Below are 23,093 nucleotides of genomic sequence, written 5' to 3'. Positions count from 1 at the left end.
CTTTTTGTTTCTGAGCCTGTGGTTGCTTGAACCCTTGACTTTTAGGGGTTGCATCTAGGGCCAAGGTAGAAGCATCTGATATGCAGTAATTCAATGTTTCGAATGTCAGGCTTGTTTGCAATGATGCCACTTTTCTTCGTCTGCGTGACGCTTTATTCAAAATCACTGTGTTCCAGACAGTTCCTGAAAGAAAAAGTTATTGCGTTGACCAGTTTTATTACCACTGTAGTTAAGCACCAGGGTTTGTCAACTTGCCTCAAACTGAGTTGTGAACACTGTGCTGTTTAGGCAGACTTCCACCATGAACACCATTGTTGCCTTGTAGTCTTCCTGAAAGTCAGTGAGGAGGTTCGTACAAGTAAAGCAGTGCGTCCAAAATAATGATGGTACGTTACCTTGGTTCTGTGCACATCTGTGAGCTGGCATCAAAGGAAATAGCCAGAAATACTCTGAATTGAGTGGATGCTACATGGTTGAGTGTGCAGTAAGGGGAGCTGTGTGGCTATGTATTTAGGTAGGTACATGCTTATGCTTCAAAAAGGCATTGGACATGACTACCATATTTCGCGCGTAAAAGCTGCAGCCCCACTTTCACCCCACCGGAAAGGAAAACAAATCCTCGTGTATTGCTTGCACATTGAAGGCTCCACCAAAGCTACTGCTCAAGCAACACATCCCGTACCACGTAGACCGAAAAACTATATTTAGCAAGTACAATGCACTGACTGCAAGGCGAGAGTCGCATTCACTCAGTGCCACAGCTATCACTTGAGCTGCAGTCCCCACTGCTGTACACAAGGCCTTAGGTTCCATCCATGTTTGTGGTGCAGCATTTCTTGAACCTCTTTTGCACCATGTCACCTGTAATCTCCCTACATGCCTAGGCAATCCACTTGCAGAGTAGGGCAATATCAGGCCTTCAGACGCGTCGAGTTGTAGAGGCCTTCGGCCATCCAGTCAGCGGAAAGGCGCTTAACTTGCGCTTTGAAGGGCTTATCCAATGATACGTCTTAAAGGCTACAACATTGATGTCATCCCACCGGCCGCGGCGGCTGCATTTCTGATGGAAGCGAAAACGCCCGTGTGTACGAGATTACGGCGCACGTTAAAGATCCCCAGGTGGTCAAAATTAACCGGGAGCCCTCCACTACGGCGCGCCTCATCACCTGCGTTGCGCCGGTGCGTTAAACCCTACAATCAATCTATCACCGGGTATGACAACTAAGGCAGTGCTGGGGCGGTATTCTCGAGTTTTGTCCCTTTGGCGAGCCCTGATTGGCTAAAAGCAAACAACCGGAAGTGACGTAACGCAAGCGCAACAAACCTATTGCCAACGCTCTGCTTAACCGGAAGTACGTTGCAATGAAGGAGACTCAAAAGGGACAGTTGCGAGAATACCGCCCCTGTTGTGTGAAAAACTGTTTTGCGCAATCGCTGCCATGGAAGGCTTAGTGTTATGCGTGGGAGCTTCACGGCACAACGCGCATTGCCGTGAAGCTGCACTAAAGCAAAAACCCCGCACATTATCCGCACCCCTACTTTGCCGCTGAAATTTTCGCATTTTTCATGCAGGTTATGTGCATGAAAATACGGTATGCACGGAGATGGGGTGGGATGCAGTGAGCCTTTTTTTTTTTTGTGGCACGACATTTAGGGGAAGGTGTGTGAAGGCAGAAAGGATTTGTTTGAATACCTGCTGCTCTGGTGTAGACGGGCGAAGCATCAAGCAGAGGTTTTGTCGAGGTGAAGCCCCAAATGAGTTTTCAATGTGTGAATTAATGTGCCTTCCTTGAGAGCGCTGGGAAGACCCAAAGTAAACTAGCACTGCACGGTGCCCTGGTACTGCATTTCTAGTAATGGACCTTTTTCCAGTAGTGATCTGCGCATCCACGGGCTGCTGGTCAGTCATTCTTGGCAGGCGCCTCGCGCAAAATATAAGGGCGCCCCTCGGTTCTCAGTTTGCGCTGCACGCTCTTTCTCTCTCTCTCTCTCTCTCTCTCGCTCGCTCGACACCTCGTAGTGGGTTCGTACGTTCACAAAATAATGGCTTTCTAAGAAAGGGGCAAAGACGTTTGAGGCTGACCACGCTGCCAGCGCATGGCTGCCAGTGATGGGGCAACGAAAATAAAAACAAGGGGCGCTTCGAACACTGCAGATTAGTCACGAGAACGTGCGCCTGTTACCGTGACATTCATGTGAAAGGTGCGGGTGACGAGTCAGTGCGGGAGGGACTGCAGGACCAGGATATTTTGTGCGGGAGTTCTCCGAAAGCCAAACTTTCTTGTGGGCTTGCCTTACTGCCATTTTTAGTTCGCCGTGGCGGCCTCTGGAGGGACCGGTACTAGAAAAATGTCCATTGGGAATGCCATGTAGGTTGTCCTACCGGGAAATGCTGGGTACAAGGTCTGGCTATTTTGGTGCACCACATCCACTATAAAATGAGCTGGACTGGCTTGACACTTCTCAGTAAACTACCCCCCAGTCAGTCTTCACCAAGGTGGTGCTGCTTGGTCGGTGGATATGACCCGAAATAAGGTGAAAGCATGCAAAAATTTCTCGTTGATTAGCCACAATTCGTGTCTTGTTGGTGTCTGCTTCTAAGCGATTAGTTTGACAAGCACAAGGTCGCGGGTTCGATTCCCGGCCGTGGTGGCCGCTTTTCTGGTGGAGGCGAAAAGCAAAAACGCCCGTGTGTACGAGATTTCGGCGCACGTTAAAGGTCCCCAGGTGTTTAAAATCAATCCGGAGCCCTCCACTACGGCGCGCCTCATCGCCTGCGTTGCGTCGGCGCGTTAAACCCTACAATCAATCAAATCAATCAATTTGACAAGCTCCCTGGGCATGTTTGTTACTCTTAGGCCAGTCAGTCTCATTTTCAGTTCGTGCCACAATTTTGAATTTTTTTAAAGCGAAGCTTTAGTGTTCTCCCTGATGCCATTGTATGCCAATAAGCCCTGCAAGAGAGCCAACTTTCTCCGACTATGATCAATGATACTTGAAGTCAAAGAAAAAACTTCTTGTGGCCGGCATTTATCTGATTGCTCCATTTCGACATGGCCGAAGCAATTTGGAAAACTCGGACGACAACTGAACAATCCGTAGCGAGAATGGCGTTGCTCTGTGTGCCATAAGGCTGTTAGATGCAAGACGTTAGGCCTAACTTCTCATTTTGAGGTTTACGACATTAGGCCTAATTGCACATCTTGGGGGTTTAACACCTCGAACCGCCACCCCTCTCAAAAAATTTCTCACTGAACGACAAACCGCAGGTACCGTAAAGACGAGTCTGGGATTACAAAAATAACAATTTCGGCATTCACGGGATAATAAAAGTGCCTTACGATTGCTTAGTTTTTCAATTCGATATTTTCAACGGCGCCCCACGCTATCTATGCATAAAACCTAAGAATTTAAAAATGGATTGTAAAAAGGTAGTGCAGTGGGAGAAAAAAACTTTATTGAAAGGCTGTTTCAGTGTTATGGACGTTCAAAACCGATTAAAAAGTACACTTTTCCCCCGTGAGCTGCCAAAAATTTGATTTTTTAGGCTCTTTAGGTGATATAATAAATGTCGTTCTCCTGCTCCAAATCAAGGTTCTTCTGCTCCAAAATGGAGAATTCGCTGCTCCAAAAACTGCTCCCAAATCTGATTCAGCTGTCTCGCCCCTGTACACCTCAAAACTGAATTAGTGCCAATGCGTCCCCCGAGTCACCTAGCCGTGTGGCTCGGAACAGCGTTGCGTTCATGTGGCTCCTCACTATGGTTTGCCCCGCGCAGAACACGGTGATGAATTATAGTGTGCTCATTGCCTACGGTTGCAGTGAATAGTTATAGATTAGGTTCGAATTATCCACCGTGCTGAAGGTTTTTGCACCGGCTTCAATTTAAGTGCTTGGTGCATTTTGAATGCTCCCAGTTGCTGCTGACGTCCCCCAAGGTGTAGTGGGCAGGCACACCGAGTAAGCCTGAAGGTCAACATGTAGAAGCAAGATGGCGGTGCCACCTTCGAATGCGAGGTCTAGCAAATGCTCGACTCGAGTTGTGACAACCACACAGAGCCCCTCCACGGCAAGGACCTTTCGAATTCATTCAGGAAGGCTGCATATCGCCGGTAGCCGTGCAGGATGTTAGCCCTCGCAGATGCGGACCGCCGTTGTCCTGTCCCAAGCCCTGCATGTGTATATGCATGTATTGCACTGTAATCTGTGAGATGACACCTACCCCGCGTGTCTCGGACCGTTTCATTGCGCGAGCCTAACCTTGGCAGTAGCGAAAGGTGACCGTTCATACCAGTACACCTCAATTGTAGTAAAGGGAGTTGAAGAATGAAACCAAATGAGGGAACAGCATGCAGCGGAATTCACCATCGTCTTCAACTCTCCCTTTACATGGCAGCAGGAATGAGCAGCAGTGCAGTGCGTAGAAGACAAATGTAAGCCATTTGAAAGCAGGAAGCAAATTAAGTGTCTCAAGCAGCAAGTGAACAAAGCCTTCCTACAATGCAAGGCGGAATAAGCAAAACGTCCTAGACGTTCAACTGGACATACTGTTTCCGCATTCCCAACCCATAAGGAGTGCTCAAGTGTCCTCGGGACTTTTAATTTCTTCGTCTCCCGTGGTTTTATGCATCCTAGTCCAGCGCGGATATCAGTATTAGGTTTGAACTCAGCTTACCTCTTGAGTTGGCACCAGCAGCTGAGCCTGGAATGCAAGAATATATCTGTAGAGGTTTCCCATCATAAATGAACACAAGGTCAGCTTTTTCCAATGACACAAACTTACTTTGACATATTCGTTATGACCCTTCTTGAAACGTTTAGAGGGCAGCTAAAGGCCCGACTGAGGTTTCAATCTTTCGTAAAGTGCATAGGCAAAACGTTAATATTGACCATAATATGAATATCCTAGCTAACAGAAGAAATTAACGTGGCGCGTTCAGCCATACCCTGAGAGCTGTCGTGCGTGCATATTGAAATTCAAAAATGATCAGATCTGGATAAGCGCAGGAAGCTGGAATTTCTATCATGGTTCGCGAAGCTTGGATCGCGAACGTTACATACTACGCCACGCAGATTCAGCGGTGCGGGCAAGCTAAAGGCCCGTTTACACTTGCGACGAAGCCGCGCGATTTCTGCCACGGTGACAAAAATTGGAAAGGCTATACGTTTTTCGCATCGCGCATTCGGTGGGGTACTCCCAAAAGATTGATTACGCATCGAAAAATTTTTTTACAGTTTAGCCGGAGCAGAAGTGCGAAAAGGGTAAGGTGATTGCTCGCACTTACCACGTGGAAATAATGTCAGAATATCCATGGGTATAGCAAATGACGCGCATTTATTAGCGTTCGCGAGCTATAGGTCCGTCTGGTAGCTGAGCTGAGCAGACGACACATGGAGGAGACTACATCATGCTTGGCAATGAATGATCACAGCAGTTACTGGATATCTCGCTTATTTGCGAAATGAGCTTCAGTTAAGTATTTCACTAATTTTTTGAAACAACTTTGATATGACATAAGTTTTCTTGGTATTTATTGTTGTTTTACTCAAAGATATAAACGTCGTTTGTATCACGTGACTTGTCAAGTCATGTCAAGTCGCACGTCGTCTGCCCCTCTCGCGGGCGCGCTCATGCGCAAATCTGCGTCACCATTTCCCCGGGCAACGGACCTCTCCCTGTATGCAAATACCGTGACGCCACTAAGCGCACGATGATTATGATGATGATGATGTGGCTATCCCCTTTGTATCGGTTGGGCACAAGTTTGGCACCCTAGCCGTCGCTTCAAACTATAACTGTGCGCGACGAATGGCGCCTGCTGGCGGCCGCGAAAGGCGGCGGTGGTTGGCAGCAGGGCACCCCCCCCCCAAAAAAAAAAAAAAAGAAGATTCCACAAAAACCAGCACCCTGCAGTGCCCAGGGAAGAATTTTCGGCTATAGCGAACTAAATACAGACTTTGGTTGTTCACGCTTTATATTTATAACGAAACTGAAACCGTGAAAGCCTCGCGATATCGGATATAAGGAAGAAATATTTGACCAGGAGGCTCAGAAGCTAATTGGAAAAACCCCTTGTAGTTTTAAACTGCAGTAGTATAAAGGCCCTTTTGTTCGTGGACACTGTGGAAAACCTCATCCTGTTCAGGCCTGTGAGTATCCGCCAGACGAAGATCACATATCCTTCATCAAATAAATAAGGACGCATTCCTGTTTTGTCAAGTGAACTGTGTTCTGTTGTAATTTAACGTACTCGTGTTCTGGTTCATCGAGTTCGAAATGCAACAAGGAGAAAGGTAAGGGCTACCTTGTGTACAGTGGGTTGGAAGCCCCCGAAAGTACATTCCTGTATCAAGTATTTTTGCGCGACCCAGACTGTCGATTTTTTATAGCCGATTTTTACCCCTGCTGTTTTTACGAATATCGGTTATAACGAACTAATTTGCTGTCCTGATACTATTTCGTCATAACGAGGTTCGGCTGTATATAACTAGGAGGTGGAGGTAAAGTCAGAAAAGAAGGGGCCGTACGATGCTGTTGTCGTGAGGAGTGCATCTTTGCTGCCACTCCTGCTTCGCATGCTGCGGATCCAACGTTCCCGCAGAGGCGTCCGAGGACTTGCTCCTTTCAAAGGCCTCCAGCATCTGCGCGCCACACAGTGAAATCATGTGCACGCGGCTGCCAAACTAATTGACCACGGGAGACGCGGCATGCATTTGCTCGCGAACAAATCATACTCACGGATGGGTGCATGATGCCCAAGACGCATTCCAATGCTCGGTCGAATATGTCGTCTGTTACCTCTAAAAATGTAAGGAATTCGTTAGGCACTGCAAAGGAACGACGGACGCGACGAGGGTCACGAGCACACGTTTAAGAAAAGTTGGCGCTATTTTGAGGGCTAGTAGAAGTACGGCCAATAGGGCGGTACAGGCTGCGCGGTTTACCGAGAAGCAACGAATTTGATCTGCTGTAATCTAGCGAGTGGGTATACCTTTCATCTGTTCCCTTATTATTACGTGCCAACTCTCGTTGCGGTTTCATAGGTATAAGGCGGCTTTTAACATTATTAGTTAAAACTATTAAAATTAGTTAAAACATTATTAGTTAACATTATTTAACATTTAACGTCAGCGCATGCATATCCGTGTCATATTTCTCCCTCTCCTCGTCCACCCCTCCTTTTTCAAGCGCTATAAGTTTTAACTGCTACAGTGGCGCTCAAAACAACGTTTACAGCCTGCTTTACAAGAATATGGTGAGTGTGTATGCGTGAGATCCATGGCATCGGATGTATAAACGTGGCGCGGATACCGTCTATTAGATGTATCCTCTTCTATTCCTCCCTGATCGCTGCAGAATAAAATTACGTGCACGGGTACAACTGGAAAATCATAACTGATAAAAGGCATGCATAACCTGCGCACTATCACCCTCCTCTTTTTTTTTTTTCTTTTCATCAGGCAAAAAAAAAAAAAAAACGGACCACCACGCCCGTTGCAAGAAAATGGGAGCAGATTTCAGCAAGCATATCTTGTGCTCTTTTGAACCGTAATCGGTTCTACATTAAATTAGTTCAAAGAAAAAGAAACCATGCTTTCCTTTCGTCATTGTTATTGTTTGATCAGAACTGTTCTCGTTAACGCCATTCATTTGTAATACCACCATGGCAATTTCTAACGCCTCGTGATCACTATTGACGTCCACAACTCACCACCGCACTGGTAGGCCACGGCCTCTCCTTCAAGCGTCCACAGCAGGATCGACCAGCAGAGAAGGCCGTGCGGGATGCGCATACCTCCGACGACTAGGCGCAGACAACTTAGCGAAGAAACCCGACTGCGATTTTTCCGGAAAAACTGGCTCGCTGCTGAACGTATCTCATGCATATTCGGGCAGACAAACGTTAATGGGAGCAATTAAAGAGAAGGAACGCTCGGAAAGGCGCCCGTGTTTGCGGTGGATGGACGGTGCACGGACTCGTGCCTCAGTGCTGGGGCAGTGTGTTGGCATAGGCGCAAGCTGAACCTCTGTGGGCACCGCGTTGCTAAATCAACTAAAGTTCGTGTCGCGGGGAGCGGAGGTTGAGAGAGAGAGACAGAGAATACATTCCCCTTTCCGGGTCGCCAGTGAGGAGCTCTTCAAAAGAAAGGCTGGAGAAATAGAGGGGTGGACTTTCTGAGTTGAAGTCGCACTCGCCAATTATGTGGCAAAATGATCTTGGTTTGTTTTTCTGTCTTTTTTTTACAAAATTTACGTACGGCAGCGTACTGCTCCGGGAACATGAGGTGTTGTATTAAGAGGGGGGGAGAATCCAGATTAAATTAGGTGATCGGAGGGGGCTGTCAGTTGGCCTCAAGAGAGGATGGGGTGAGGTGGAGGGAGTGCGCTGCGTGATTTTCCGGACCGTGGGGAGCGGGAAGCACTCCACGTCTTCCTCCTCAGAGAGCATTCGAAAGCAAATGAAATATTAAAAAGGACACAAGCCTAACTTACTAACTGAAGGGAGATGGGCGAGTGCTGCTTAAGCATGATGGGTGTGACACAGGCCGTTTCGTTCAGAGATAAGTCGAGTAGCAAACGAATGGCGGTAGTCCCAAACGTCGCAAAGGATGACGTGTTCATCAAAGTGAAGCGCATAGTTGTTAAACATGCATTCATGGATGCATGCACGCGGAGTGCGGCTGCCGCAGTGGGCGGTGAGAAAATTTGTGCAAGTGCTGCGATAAAACACACTCATCGGGGATTTACACGTCAGTGCGTCTTATCTATGCGGCACGATTGAGGAGGGCTACTTGTACACCCGCGGGCGTTGTTGCTTTTTGGTGGGTACTCTGATGGGTACTAGGCCGGCGGGGCACGTCGTGAACGTGGGTGGGATATGCTCTGCGCATCCCGACCTCCCACTCCCTGCTGCCCATAAATAAAGTCTCTCTCTCTCTCTCTCTCTCTCTCTCTCTCTCTCTCTCTCTCTCTCTCTCTCTCTCTCTCTCTCTCTCTCTCTCTCTCTCTCTCTCTCTCTCTCTCTCTCTCTAATAACCGGGTCGAAAACCGAACTGGCGTGAGGATAATAGGTTAAATTTAGTTAGGTAAGACATAAGTCTTGAGATTAAGAGCTTTTCGACTATTTTACTAAAAAATGGTGAAATGCATATGGGCCGATAATTGTCAATACATGCCCGATCGTCTTTTTTTTTAAGCGGGGGTTATTCTTCTTTTCTTAATTGAGTTCGGAAACGTACCCTCTTTGAACAGTTTGTTGATAATTTCTGCTAAAATGGGGGATAGCTCTTTCGAGGCTAGTTTTACTCTGGAAGAATGAATTAAATCCAATCCTGGGCCTGTTAGAATAGAAAGACCTATTACAACCATTACAACGCGGTACAGTGTGCACGGGCACATCCGTTTGCCAGTGAGCAGTATCGCCAAAATGGTCACTAAACGCATTTGGTATATCACTAACATCAGTGTAGGTGCTGGCGTTTTTTGTCATTTTCTTCAAAGAGGGATGGCTGTCATCAAGGGACCGGGCCTGCACGCCGCCATGGCCTATTTCCAAAGACTTCTGAATTTTTAGCTCGCTAGCTTTCCGTCCCCGCGAAAAATAGTCGCGTAGGTTCGGGTTTAATTAACATATCGCGGTCAAACTTGCCAAAACTATATATCTTAAAAATTTACGTGCGACTTCCGTAGTGCAATCGTTTTTTTTCCTTGTGTCTACACCGAGCGCCTCGCTCACGACGGTGACTGCTTTTTCATTTGATCTTTTTCGATGCGGCTCTTTATGCCGCAACTGATGATCCAGCCCTGCACGACGAAATGCGTCAGATCCATCTCGCATCAAGCGCGCAAAACAAGCACAAGTCCAGCGAGGGTATGTAACTCGGTGGGTGACAGAAGCGGAAGCCCTACATATGGGCCTGCACAGCCATGTAGACGGAATCAACGGTTTATCACCTCCAAAAAATGCCTGAGTGCCACTTTTTGAGCTTTCTGAGCTGTTTGAGGCCTCTGAACTCTGGTTAGCGCCCTTTTAGGGCCGTCATATAGTGGGTGATCTAGTTGCATTTTAAATAAAACGCGACTTCGCGCCGCGAGCGGAACGTGCTATCATCATCATCACGTTGAGCCAATCAGTTGCTTGCGGGACCTTTAAACCCTCTCGACCTGGTGGTTTCAAACGGTTGCGAAGCGATTGACGGTTTCATCCTTGTTTCGCTCGACTTTCTCCCTGCCTGTTAAGTAGAGGCGTTGAGGCTGCCTGCTTCGTGTCTCCCTGACCGCACGCTTAGCCGTTGAGACATGCGCTCGTACATTTTAGTTGCCCTGTGGTTTTTCAGTGTTCCAGCGGATTGTTTTTTCGGTTGGCTTGATACCAAGCCCCAACCAGTTCCTGCTACCGAAGCGAAGGACTTTAACAAGGATGGAACAGCAGCCGTAGTGCCTTTCGAAATGAAAACTGCGGACGACGCTTTTTTGAATGAAGGAAAAAAGTATGGTCTTCAGATGTCGTCGTTGGACGTCTGCCACCACAAGGTGAGACTCGGGTAATGCACTCGCTGGCGTCGCGATTCTCGCAGGTCAGTGTGATTTTTGCAGAAGGACAACCTGTCTTAATCCGTTCGCTATATTCGTTTTTCGCTATATCTTACCGTAAAATATATTTATACAAAGGGTGACAGGTAACGAATATTCGTTCTATTATAGCCGGGATTTCGTTAAAACCGGATTAGCTATAAGTGGTCTATACTGTATGTCATGCTGTGGCGTGCACACGAATTATGCAATAAAATTTCACAATTTGCGACAATTGTTAATTCGTAGCAATAATAAATTATTTGATTGCAGAAAAAGTACCTGGTATATAATGTGTACTTACATATGCTCGTGGGTACGTGCACCTACGTGCTTAACTGGTACTTAAGACTTCAGCGCAGCAAAAAACATGCAAACCATGTTTTGCCAATGACAAAAGATCGCACCCAAGTTGAACTCTCCTATGTGCACTTTTCACTTGCAGGTGCTCCTCGGCCTAAAGTCGTCGTGCTCGCAGCTGAGTGAAGAGGAACTGGGAAAGCTGAGTGTGCGGCTGCTCAACTGCCAGTCGGCTGTCGAAGGGCGCAGCACATATCCTTGCTCGGACGAAATGGTAACTATATAAATGTGGAATTTTCAGTTTGTTATGCCACAGAAGCGACAGTACATCTCACTATGTATACGAAAATTTCTTTTCAGTTAGAATTATTTCAACAGCATGCAAAGAAATTAGCTGAGGCAAAATGCTAACTCTGTGGGTTTCGTAGCAGGATTTCTTTATTCCTGGAATTTATTACGCACTTTATGACCAACCATGCACTTGATTTCAATATTCCGTCTGTTATTCTCTGCTCTATTGCGGCTTCCCATGAGTGAAGTAGAGACCTCTATTTCAGCTTAAGATTAACCAACTCGAGGTCTTACCTCTTGAGCTGCGTCAGCACGTGCAGTAACTAGATCCTCAATAACTTGTATTCACTGGCGAGGCACGCATGCAGGCAACCATGTGAGCTCGCCGTTACTGGTTATGTCAAGCTCTGTGGCATGGTGGTACTTGTCCATGATAACCACATGTTTTGTGTTGGACGTTCTAAACTGTGCCCTACCGAATGCAAGTAATAGGTCGAGTCCAATGTGAGTGCAATTAATAACATCTCTGTTGACCCCACCGTTGAGAATCGTGTTGAAACGGAGCAGACGGCGCATGCTGGTGTTTTTTTTTTTTTTCGTCAACATGCGGGCACAGAGGCACAAGCCGTGCCATGTTAGTAGCGCATCAGCCAAGTCCGTAGCCGTTTCCAGTGTTGCCAAGCAAAGAAATTGATGGCTAAACTTTTCAATGAATACCACCTATAGGAACTAGAGGCCATCGGCCATCACGAAGGTTGCATAATAATTATTTCAGTCGCTGCGCGAGTGCACCAGGGGCATGGACCAGCACACATGGAACACTTATCACCTGATCAGCAACCGTGCCCGGGCAGTGTGCTACAGCACACGGCAGCAGCAGTTCCACGCCAAGACCGAGATGACCGTAAACAAGCTGGTGTGGACGACCGACCAACAGGTACAGAGATTCCCTTCACCTTTGAGTGCAGCCTGAGGCGAATAACTCGGGCATTCTAATTGCCGCCACAACAAATATTTGCGGGTTGTTTTGCTTGTTACTGTACTGAGGTCAATACTAGGCTAATGAAGAGCGGTCGTGATGATGCTTATGACGATGATGATGATGATAATGTCTTGCCTCCACACAGGTAAAAGCCATGAGTCAGCTAGAGCAGGAGCAGCAGAAAGTGAGCACGCTGACGACCCAGACCCTGGAAACCATGTCTTCAGGCCAGAAGGCACTGATGCAGCAGCAAGAGAAGCTCAAGAGCTCCCAGCAGAGTGTGCAGAGCTTTGTCGCAGAGAACCTCAAACAGCTGATGCTGGAGAAGGCACTCATCGCGGCCGGCCAGAAAGAGCTGGCCGACATGACCAATGCCATTCGCAAAAAGCTGGGTGAGCAGCGGCAACAGCCTCCCATGACACTCTGATGGCATGTTCGCTCTGGCACCTCTAGAAGAAAAGCCTCTTGTTATGGTGCGCCTTATAGGTCGTTAAAGGTTCGTTTCGCCTATGCTAGGTGAACTTCCTTTTTACCTTATTGCATCCATTGAAAAAACTTCTTGATTTCTGAGCCATATGCAAAGTCAGCTTAGCAATATGATGGCATGCTTTGCAAAGTATACTTTGTAAATACTAAGTAAACTGTAAATACTTACAGTTAAATGTTCGCTTCTGTTAACTCTCATGATTTTGCAGTGAGCATCTTAATAGTCCTGGGAAAGAAAGGCAGCTATTACAACTGCTACGCGAAAACCAAAAACAAGGCATTTTGTTCACTGGGCTTTTTGTTGGCTCTTTTTTATTCAAGTCTCTAAACGACTAGTTTCGTAGAGTGCATTTCTTTGAAGCCGTCCCTTTCCACCTGAGTCCAGTGCTCAGCTCTTGCTTGGGATGCAGAACTTTTCTACTGTTTCAGTATTAGCTTGACAAGAGCTTTCTTTTCTATGACATTTTCCTTGACATTTCCAATTTTCAGTGCTGGGAGATCTTTCCCTGCTTGGTTATAAGAGAATTTTTATCTGTGTTTGTGCTTTTGTCCCGAGTGAAAATCCATTTATTAATCCCACTTTTCACACTACCCCTCACTAATGTGAAGAGCAACATATCTGTTGCTCTAGTGTAAGGACGAGGACAGTGATCCTGCATCTGGTGCCTCTGAGCTTCACAGGACTCATCACTAACTCGAGGAGTGAGATCACCTTGTCGTTGTGCCAGTTGTCGTTGATATTATGATGATCTGTCGTTGGGATCACCGTATCATGCCTCAATCCCTCGCCCCTCATAGCAGCGAAAAATAAGCACTGTGATCCCTTGCAGTGGAAGATGTCATTCATACTAATAACGGCTGTGTAATGCTTTTAGAATTGCCTATTTACATTGTTTACATGGTTATACTATCTATTTAAAGAAAAGCACGTGTCACTATTTTATTCCTTGAATTTCATTACTTTCTTCTGCTGCAATGCACTCTACAGTAATCTAGCTTCCATTCATCTTTTGTGTAGATTTCTTTCTGCTGGGAATATCCCTGGTTCTTCTTACTAAACTTTAAACTGTGGCCATTCAGCTTCATGTCTCTGTGCTCCTTTGCAGGGACTGAAAACTTTGGAGGCAGGAAGAGCCTGAATCTGCGCTTTCTCACGTGCATCCTAATGGCTCAGAGAGGCCAGAAATTTGTGATATTTTTGCTTTTGGAGATTTGCAGAAGGATAGTAACCCCTGGTGATGAATTTTATTTCCGAACCAGACTCTGCCAGCACAATGATGCTGACCAATGAACAGCAGCGGCAAGTGAACCATCGGGAGCTGTTGAAAGACTTGAACACTGTGCAGGACAATGCCAAGTTTCTGCAAGAAAAGCTAGGTAGCGTCTGCGTGCACGGCCATCTATGAGGTTCTCACTCCACGTGTACTTGCTTGCCAATTGACAGATATTGTGTTTGGCTTGATCAAAATGGCTTCGGTTTCACTTAACAGCTTTGACTTATCCCTAAACTTTCCTCCTTGCATCCCACTTTCAATTCCAAGCCGATTGTAGCCACGAGTAAGCATGTGTTTTACAGCTGCGCTTTTGCATTGGCTTTGCCTACGCTTTGCTCATGTCTATTCCTGCTCTTTGTGCACTGTAGATCAGTCTGCGCAAGAGGTTCTCGCTCGGCAGGAAAAGACTGCTGTGCGCTTTGAAGAGACTCTGGACAACTTGGCCAAGATCAATGCAAGCATTGCCTACCTGCAGAGGGTGATTGAGACGACAAGGAAAGACGTTGACGCCAAGTTTGGCTGGCTCGCAAACCTGCTGCATGGCACAGGTTGGCAAATTTATCCTGGGGACCTTGCCTTTTTTTTTTTAGGCAGGGTAGAACTCCTTTTGGAGTGTGAGCGTTGAATTTGTGGTGGTGGCTCAGTGGCGAAATCACTCTGCTGCTGAGCTCTCTGTCACAGCTTTGATTCTGGTCTTTATACAGTCACGTCTCGTTAATATGGACTCCGTTAATGTGGAAACCCCGCAATATGGACGAAATTTTCGGCGACTGGTCTCTCACCATGCAATTAATTCTGCCCTATTAATATAGAAACCCACAGTCCGGACTATAAACAGCTGTTTTGGGAACGAAACGGGTAAATACAGGCATTTTTGTCTCAATATTATGGACGCAGGTTCACAAAGCAAAAATAGGAAAAATGGCTGGTGAACCCCAGAGGCCCCAACGCATACCAGAAATTATCTGTTGGTTGAAGCGTACAAAGCCGAAGCACGCGTTCATATCAGAACGCGCTTCCTTGCAGTACCATCGAATTAGATCGGGAAAAATTCGTGATCAGTGAACAAATCTCTAGGTTAGTAACGAGAGGGTGATACCCTTTTCCTATCAAACAAGATTGCCCGGCACAGCATACGACGGAAAGAGCAAGTTGCAATATTTGCTGCACTGAAAAGGCAAGGCTGTACGCTTCTGTGGTCAGTTTGGCAGAGGCAATGGCTGGTGTTCAGTGTAAATTGACCGAATTTTCCACTCAGCTGAAAAAGGAAATATGCCAGTTCAAAAGTGAGACGCCTTCAGCATGTGTCCCTTAATGTTTATATTTTTGACCTTGATTTGTTATTGTGGGCAACTCCCATTATGGAAGATTTTTCTGGGGAACGGAAGCGTCCATTACAACAAGACATGACTGTAGCATTGAATATTTGTCATTTTTTAAAGCGGAAGCCTTGTCTCTGTTCCGTAGAATGCATTGCGAGGCACAGAAAATTGTTGTGAGGTACAAAAAAATAGGAGCGCAAGCCGGGCAGTGTGCACTGAGAAAGGGAAACAGCGGCATCCAGGGCCGTACACAGAAATTTTTTTCGGGGGGGAGTTATGAATTTTGGGAAGGGGGTAGTTTACGTGCTGCCTGGAAAAGATTTCGGAAGGGGTTTGAACCCCCAAACCCCCCCTCTGGGTACGGCCCTGGTGGCATCAGAGGAGGGTAGGCTGCTACCGCCCGTGCAATAATACGAGCCATCCTGAAAGGTGAAGTTACGGACATGAGAGAACATGGGGCTCCTCGCTATGTCAAGCGAAGGTAGTGAGCTTCGGAGAATGCTATCCAGGGGGATGTTCAAGTGGTGGCGGGCACGGCCACAAAGTTTTAACAGAAAGTTCAACAGCAGATCAACAGAAGGTCCGACTAGGCTTTTGTCTTTCTTTTTTTTTCTCCGGGAAATGATCTAAGCATCCCCCATAGTTTTTTTGTCTTCAATTTTGCGTTTATTTTGATTTATTATTAGATGAAGATAAGCCAAAAACAGCAACATGTGAAAGCCCCAACACAATAAATTGTGAACCAGCTAACTAATAAAAAGCCCTTAACATGTCTCCAAAAAGCAAAAAAGAAATGATCAATGTGATGTGAACTATGCCGCATCCCTCAAAACAGCACGCCTTGTATGCTTTGTATGCTTTGTTAATGCATTGAACATCTAAATATAAACATTCAGCAGTTTCTCAAATTATCCTGAAAGGACAATGACTGTAGCTTGGTACTGAGAAAATTATAGGCATCCAAGATTTCAAGCTCCCTGAATTGAGCCCCTTGGAGCTTAACCGTATTGTCATAGTTGCACTTTTCAGGACATACATTTCAGAATTATTCCACTTCAAGGCTGAAATATTGCTTCAGGTTATGTCATGCTTGAGCATTGCTTATGAAACATCATGGGAGGAGTTAAAATGTACAGCGTACGATCACTATGCGGGGGGCTCCCAGAGGTGAAAATTGTTTCAATTCATTTTCGACATAACCAGGTAAGTGGACGGTCGCCAGTCTTGGTGTAAAGCAAAGTGGAACATAAATACAACTTTCGAACGAAATGTGCACCTGAATGAGCGAGCTAGGGCTATGTCTCATAAAGAAATCTTCCCACACAGTTTGTGTTATAAAAAAAAAGGGGGGTGGGGTGTTCGAATTCGTATGATGTTGCAACACCCTTCGTCTGTGACAGGCTCTTTATATTTCTAATTCTCTTCACCCAACATTTTTTGGGGATGACCCTAATAATGTGATTCGTCATCCTCTGTATATCCTTTTAGAAGCAGGTGTCAAAGTGGGACACTGGTCTTATAAGAACTTCTTTTAATTTTCAAGTAAACTTTGTGAAACCTGTCAGTCTTGCTGCTTTTTTCCCACTGATTTTGAATATGCCATTATTTTTCCAGCTGGTCAATTAGTTCCCAAGATAATTAGAGATAATTAGCCATTTTTGGTCAAACAATGGACAGAACAGTGGTGGTCATAAAACTGTAATCTTTATATTTGCCAATGCTATGAACCCTGGTGAATGCAATAATCAAATCAGTTTTTTTATGCATCGCTTGGAACTAATTTTACAGCTCCATTAAAGTTCGGTGTTTGAAATGGGCACTCAAAATGGTTCCTTGCCACTGGTGCCAGTGGCAAGTGTTCGTGCTCGTGCAGTCCGTGCTCGTGCTGTCAAAAATGAGGAGAAGCCTTGCAAAACGTGAGTGTGCAGCGTGCTTCCCCTTTCAGGCGACCAGCTGACTGCCATCTACTGCTGTGTACTGCACTGCGGCTACCTGCTGGTCGCCATGTTTCTGGCTGCCTTTCTGCACATACGCATGTCATCGCGGATGTTCCTGATTTTCATCGTACCGATAAATGCGGTTGCCGAAATTCAGGAAGGCTGCAGCCTCGGGTTTGGCCCACTCAGCATTTTGCTGTCCATCTTTGTCGCAGGTGAGTAGCACACTTGCCTCTGTGCTTTTTCACTTTCCAACGTCATGTAATGTGCATGATTGCTGGAAAGAAATCTGGGTCGAAGTTATGTCGCACTGTAGAACCTTGTTTATACATTCCCAGTTGTAGTGTTTCCCTAAGGGTTGTGTTGTGAAAGCTTAGTAGTCTGTTTGTTCGCTACAAGTTTAGATAATCAGTTTTCCTGCTTAATGAAATTTTGTTTTGTAGCCCTCTGAAAAATGTCTTCAAGGTTTCACTGCTTTTCAGGTGTGTTCCTGACCTCAATAAGCTGTGGAACTGGTCCTTCTGTTTTAGTACAGCGAATGAGCTTGTTTGTTGGAAGGCAGTGCCCTGTTAGGTGTGGCATATTGTGCAGATTTGTTGTTCGTTATTCCTGAACATTCGAAAAAAAAACAAAAGATTAGTTCTTCAAATGGTTACAGTGAACTGTGAATCTAATTGCATTGCAAGCACTATTCGCAAAGTATTCAGACTTTCAAATAGTTGCGTGCCTTTAATCTTATAAAGACCAGCCCTACTGAACTCACCCTTTGCCACTTGAGTGCACTCAAACTTGCCGTCTAACCTCTACACTGCCCAGGAGACACGGCCTGGCATGCGTTACGAGGGATGTACAACCGCCGTCGTGCCCGTCTTCAAGCAATCAGTGCAACGTCCCAGCAGCCAACACCTGCAACCAACGTTTTTCCTGAAACTGTCAATGATCGTCAGACATCATTCAGGTGGGTCTTGTTTCTCTAATGGCAGAAGCATGAAGCGGAAAGATCGGAAGCAAGGTCAAGCAACTCGCCCACTGTGACTTTGAACACAGGACTTTAAGCACAAAACCCAAACCCAAACACAAAACACAAAGTGCCCATCTCTTGTCCTGCTGTGCACGGAATTTCCCCGTAGGTTTCTGTTCATCCTTCTTTCCCCACGTTCCCAGCACTTCATTAGGCCTTCAAGAAGAGTGGGCTTACAGCAGTGAGAGCTCACATTTGTGGTAGAACTATTCCTACCTAGAGGTCAACACGCACACAGAGCCATGAGAGTTGGCAGTTTTCACGAGTGGTTACGGGAGTGACAGCAAAAGCGGCTATTAGGTGAGGTTGATAGCAACACGTCTTGCTTAATACTACAAACACGGAGGTACGGTTATGTTAAGCCTGTGCAGCTTAACTGGCTGGGGGTGGGGACAACGTTGAGGTGTGAGAGCAGACCTCTAAACCATATCCTTATCTCTAAGAATGCACGCAAGTTTGTGTGCATTCTCAGCTGTTTGCCATGAATGAAAATGTTCTTCTGATTGATCACATAGTGTCAGCTGCACAGTTCACCTCCATACAACTCCCTACCTCCTTTGCCTTCATGACGAGCAATGCCCCATGATACAAAATCCTGGCTATGAATTTAGTCCACACATATGCTGCTTGCACAAGGGCTGTTGTCTTCAATTTATTCCATTACCGCATTGCTTCCCAGCTTATTTTGTTCCTCGCTATTCTTTTGCTTCCTGTTTGTTGGCAGAGATAAAGTATGGAAGCCAGAATGTGATCCTGCATCTGGGGACTCTTGTTTCTCGGTCCCGGCAGAGGCATCGTTGGGTGGCAGGAAGAGAAGTAAGTCTCGCAGCACCATTTGAACCACTTTTCCTACAACAAACCTTGCATCGATTTCTTACACGCTACAGTCAAAGTGCAAACTTGGAACATGTCTGAGAAAAGGGACGCTATGCAATGGAAGTTGCACAATTATTTGTCACTTTCGGTAGAGCTTGCGTACCTGCCTCGACTTCTCTACTGCTCAAATATTAGCCATGTGCGATAATCTGCCTTGTCAACATCGGCAATCACTGAAATTGCATGTGCTGTGTACAGCAAATTTCCTGTTGGCTTTTATAGTATTAAGAGTTTTATGTTTTGGAATTTTTTTTTAGGTGTTGCATGGAGTCTGAAAACTTTTACAGCCCTGTGCAACCCATTCAATTCACAGGCGGGGATAATTCTTCCCCACTGTGCTGCGTTTGTCAGTTTCCTTTTTCCCTACCGCAGGGCCTTCATGGACCAAGCGCAGTCACACCGCTGTGCCAAGGCCGCAGACTCTTCCCGAGGAAGCGCCTTCGACTCCTCCTGGCAGCGACAGTGAGCTTGGGGAAAACGATGCGGCAAATGTCTCCCGCTGGCTGACGGAACATGTTGGTGGTGGCTGTTTTCCTGACGTGGTTCCATCCACGTCCACCCCAGTGACTTCCCCAAAACCACTTTTGTTGCGGGGTGCAGACAAGGTGAGTTGTTTCTTGTTTGCCATGCCCTACAATGGACAAGCTTTTATACTTCGGGTTGTCACCTTTCTCCAAAAAGAAAAACTGGCCGTAGAGTGCTGGGGAGGTATGAGGGAAGGTTACGTCAATCGCAGTTGAGCTCACAATTTGGAGAAAAAACAAGAGGGGCAAGGTGCGTAACAAAAAATGGCAAGCCCTGATTCTTATACCCGTGCTACATGAGCATTTCGAAGGCCTTTAAGTCAAGTGTCATTTGACTGAAATGGCACCTTTGAGCTGCTACACAACATTTTCCAAAGGCATTTGGTTGAATTCCATTTCAGTCAAACGAGCACGACAACCGACCTGTGGGGATTTCAAAGGCCTTTGAAATGAAAATGCTCGTACTCTCGCACGCCAGTTCCTACATGCTGTATTTACAAAAATAATTGTTTACAAGTAAAACTTCGTTTTTAAAGAGCATGCTCTTATGAATTTTCCCTTTGTTTTTGTTTACTATCGCTCAGTCTACAATTCTCAATGCCAGCAGTGAAAAGAAAACTGCTTATTTTGCACATGTTTTGCTAGTGTATGTAGGCAACAATTAATTTTATCACTAATTTAATTGTTTTTCGCCCCTCATTCACTTCTAAATTAATTTTTTTTTGTGGTTTTACGGGAATGAAACTGGACAGCAGTGGCAATGCCAAAACGTGGTGGCTGAATGTGGAAACTTTCGACTGCTTCGAGAATTGTCGGGTAGATCGGCGGAACCCCTTCCAGTTCGAATGGCATTTAAAATTTCATAGGCCATTCGACTCGAATGTCCTTTCAAACTCCCGTGTAGCACAGGTATTCAATTGTACTTCACTTTTGACATCTTCTTCTGCCCAAGTCTGCCGCTTTCTTTTTGTCAAAATACTATAGTAAAGCTGCAGCGGGGCAGAAAGGAAGGATTAAATTTTGGCAACGAATCAGGGGTGCGGCATAGAGAGATTTTGACATTTAAGACGTGCCAAAATAGCACTTTAAGCCCTTGCTTCCCAGCAAGAGGTCGGGAAGTGCACAACACAACTAACCGTGGTTACACAGTGGGCGATAAGACTACAAAGCGCCAACGTGCATAGTATGGGCCTTTCGAAGACAGCAGCAAGACTGGCATGGTGGGCAGTTACTTTAGGTTTTTAGTCTGTCGCTGGCAGAAAAACCAGCAGATACCTGTGACTTTCAGGGTTTAACTGGTAGCCAGCAGCATGTGTGCAAAACCTAGCTTGCTGGTCGAAAACCAGCCAGGTGCAACCCTACCAGTACTTGAAGGTATAGAAAAGCAACATTTTAGACCGCGATAAAGTCTGTGTAATGAGCTAGTGCTTTCAGAGCCTGTACCGTAACATCCCCCACTCCAACTGGCAGCACCACTTTTTCGCCGGAGCGTGTGATAGAATTTTTTTACAGCGCAGTGCAAAACTGAGTTCATCTGTTTCAAGCCATGTCACTATGTAGTGGCAGCCTTAGAAGCTGAAAAGGCGACAAATTTATTAATACCCCGTCCTTAGCATTAGAGGGCTGGTCTGATTTCATAGCAACACAGCGCAAAAAAGACCAAGGACGAGACAAAGACGACAAGACGTCTCGTCCTTGGTCTTTTTTGCGCTGTGTTGCTAATGGATTACCAACTAGCCGGAACCCTCACGCTTTTGATTTCATAGGTTTTGCTGAAATACTAAATTTTTTTTGGTATCTCAACAGGACTTTGATGTTGTGAAGCGAGACCTGTTGACCTTCCTTGACCAACAGTCACCCGGAAGCTTTTCTGGGTTTCCTGCCACCAGGTCCGTAACACATACCTTGAGTGCTAAAGTTCAGATTTTGCGGCGGTTTACTTTTTGGGGACTTACAGTTGCCCTGCTGCTTTCTTTGTACTTCAGCCTCTGCTCCAACCGGTCGACATCTAGCAACCAGTCTCGCCGGCTTTGCAGTGGCCTGAACAAGTCCGGGGTGCCTTGCAAGGCAACGTGCCTCAAGGGGAAGGATTTCTGCCACCACCACACCTAGTGCCACGCTTTTTGTTTTCACACGAGTCTGAATTGTACCATTGAGCCTTCTCAAAGTCGCGTGTTTTTCTCGTTAAAACAATGGGCCTAGCTGTTGGAGGAGCTTTAGCATTTGTAACACACGAGAAAACGTCGCGACATTTGACCTTTTCATCTCATTTGCACATGCTTTTCATGTTGCATCAAAGGAGGATGTAAAACTTCACCAAAAATTAACGCAAGCAGAGTCATGTCTTGTGAGCAAGTTGTTTTTTCAGATGGGGCATTGCAAAAAAAAAAAATTTTGGTTACATGTAGTGGGTTGCAAAGTTTTTGAATTCACCTCCTTTACTGCAGCAGAATGTTGCCAAATGTTTTACGCTAGTCTTTTATAACCGTTGAAGAGGACCTTTTAAAGGTTCTTTTACTTTTTGAGACATGCTTTTGTGCTTCGGTGAATATGACGCAGCAGTGCCTATGTCGACGCTTATTGTACGATCATAGCAAATTGCTTGCGTGTTTCTTCAATCAGTATCTGGTCATGCCTCTGTGCACAAGGTGCAGCAGTGCATTGCAGCAATGCACAATTATGTAATGGTTATCTTGCTTCAAGCAGACTAAAAAAACCATGTCTCTTCCATTTGCCTGTTGCCTGGAGCCACAACTGTCAGGACTTTCTTCCAGGTGGAAAAAAATAAAGTTTCTTACACTCTTCGCCAGTGTAAGTGCATTAACAGTCACGTGAATAAAACGGTTGTGCCTTCTTCCTTGCACTAGAGGTGCACAGCTGCTGGAGCTTCGCATACTTGCCTGGTGATGGCCATTCTTAGATTGTAAATGGCTTACAGCCCAATACAAGGCCTCCGAACGTGCTCTTGCTGTCAGGCTCTGGCCGATTGCCCCCAATGGGGTAGCTGGGGCAGTTTGTGGGGGTACATCCTGCTATAGGGTCACAATACATGTGGAGCATTGGGCATGGATATCTGTGAACAATTTGGTCATGTCCTGTACCATTAACTTGTGGAAAGGCGCACGTGTGCTTCCCGGAGACTGCGTGTGCACAGCTTGACTAAGGAGCATTGCTCTCACCCGTGCCAGTGGCCATGTTCGTTGGCCACCCAGTGGAGCAGTCCAATGAGGCGGCAAGGAGAGCTGCTGTGCGACGTTAGTTAGCGCCCTAAAGATCTCCACAGAGTCTAATCCTACAGCCTGCCACGATGGTGCACATCACAGCCCGGTTGTAGCTTCGGCCCACTCAGCCACCAAAATTTAAAAAAAATTTAACTATGTGACATCAACACAAGCCTAATGGCAGGCACACGCGAATTCCTCAGGACTCGATTTGGAGACGACTTTGCCAGCAGAAGCTTGGTAACCCCACTTCAGCCTCCACCCAACTTTGCCCGGCATCAGCACA

The 23,093-nt window shown here is 46.1% G+C and overlaps 2 protein-coding genes across 3 annotated transcripts; one reads left to right on the top strand and one right to left on the bottom strand.

Annotated features, from left to right (window-relative positions):
- Positions 1-246: 246 nt before the first annotated feature.
- On the bottom strand, positions 247-7,914 carry LOC144145232 (uncharacterized). The gene is made up of 5 exons (XM_077676771.1): positions 7,713-7,914; positions 6,740-6,801; positions 6,529-6,642; positions 4,676-4,702; positions 247-330 (listed from the first exon to the last, which is right to left on the bottom strand). Exons 1-5 carry the CDS (start codon positions 7,885-7,887, stop codon positions 247-249), a joined length of 462 nt encoding a protein of 153 aa, XP_077532897.1. The 5' UTR covers positions 7,888-7,914.
- A 2,120-nt stretch (positions 7,915-10,034) lies between these two features.
- LOC144145230 (protein brambleberry-like) lies at positions 10,035-22,390 on the top strand. Of its 2 annotated transcripts, XM_077676766.1 has the most exons (12): positions 10,057-10,534; positions 11,019-11,147; positions 11,940-12,101; positions 12,292-12,538; positions 13,893-14,009; positions 14,275-14,454; positions 17,174-17,380; positions 17,982-18,123; positions 18,911-19,002; positions 19,435-19,667; positions 21,393-21,475; positions 21,572-22,390. In XM_077676766.1, the coding sequence occupies exons 1-12, from the start codon at positions 10,301-10,303 to the stop codon at positions 21,696-21,698; spliced, it is 1,953 nt and encodes a 650-aa protein (XP_077532892.1). In that variant the 5' UTR covers positions 10,057-10,300; the 3' UTR covers positions 21,699-22,390. The 2 variants fall into 2 exon arrangements, with proteins under 2 accessions (XP_077532893.1, XP_077532892.1); XM_077676767.1 differs by lacking the exon at positions 13,893-14,009 and having other exon boundaries at positions 10,035-10,534.
- The last annotated feature ends 703 nt before the right edge of the window (positions 22,391-23,093 follow it).

This window comes from Haemaphysalis longicornis, unplaced genomic scaffold (assembly GCF_048455015.1).
Source record: "Haemaphysalis longicornis isolate Haplotype H1 unplaced genomic scaffold, Haemaphysalis longicornis Haplotype H1 scaffold_7, whole genome shotgun sequence".
Taxonomy (NCBI): domain Eukaryota; kingdom Metazoa; phylum Arthropoda; class Arachnida; order Ixodida; family Ixodidae; genus Haemaphysalis; species Haemaphysalis longicornis.
The sequence above is the reverse complement of the archived record's forward strand: the minus strand, read 5'-3'. Positions and strand labels throughout refer to the sequence as shown.

Bases quoted from the DNA above. Each gene is read 5' to 3' on its own strand.
- LOC144145230 (XM_077676766.1), top strand. From the start codon at position 10,301: ATGCGCTCGTACATTTTAGTTGCCCTGTGGTTTTTCAGTGTTCCAGCG. The intron at 11,148-11,939 runs GTAACTATATAA...TAATTATTTCAG, and splicing joins ATCCTTGCTCGGACGAAATG to TCGCTGCGCGAGTGCACCAG. The intron at 12,539-13,892 runs GTGAGCAGCGGC...TTTCCGAACCAG, and splicing joins TGCCATTCGCAAAAAGCTGG to ACTCTGCCAGCACAATGATG.
- LOC144145232 (XM_077676771.1), bottom strand. From the start codon at position 7,887: ATGCATGAGATACGTTCAGCAGCGAGCCAGTTTTTCCGGAAAAATCGC. The intron at 6,643-6,739 runs GTGAGTATGATT...TGTGGCGCGCAG, and splicing joins TGGGCATCATGCACCCATCC to ATGCTGGAGGCCTTTGAAAG. The intron at 331-4,675 runs GTAAGCTGAGTT...ACTGACTTTCAG, and splicing joins TGCTGGTGCCAACTCAAGAG to GAAGACTACAAGGCAACAAT.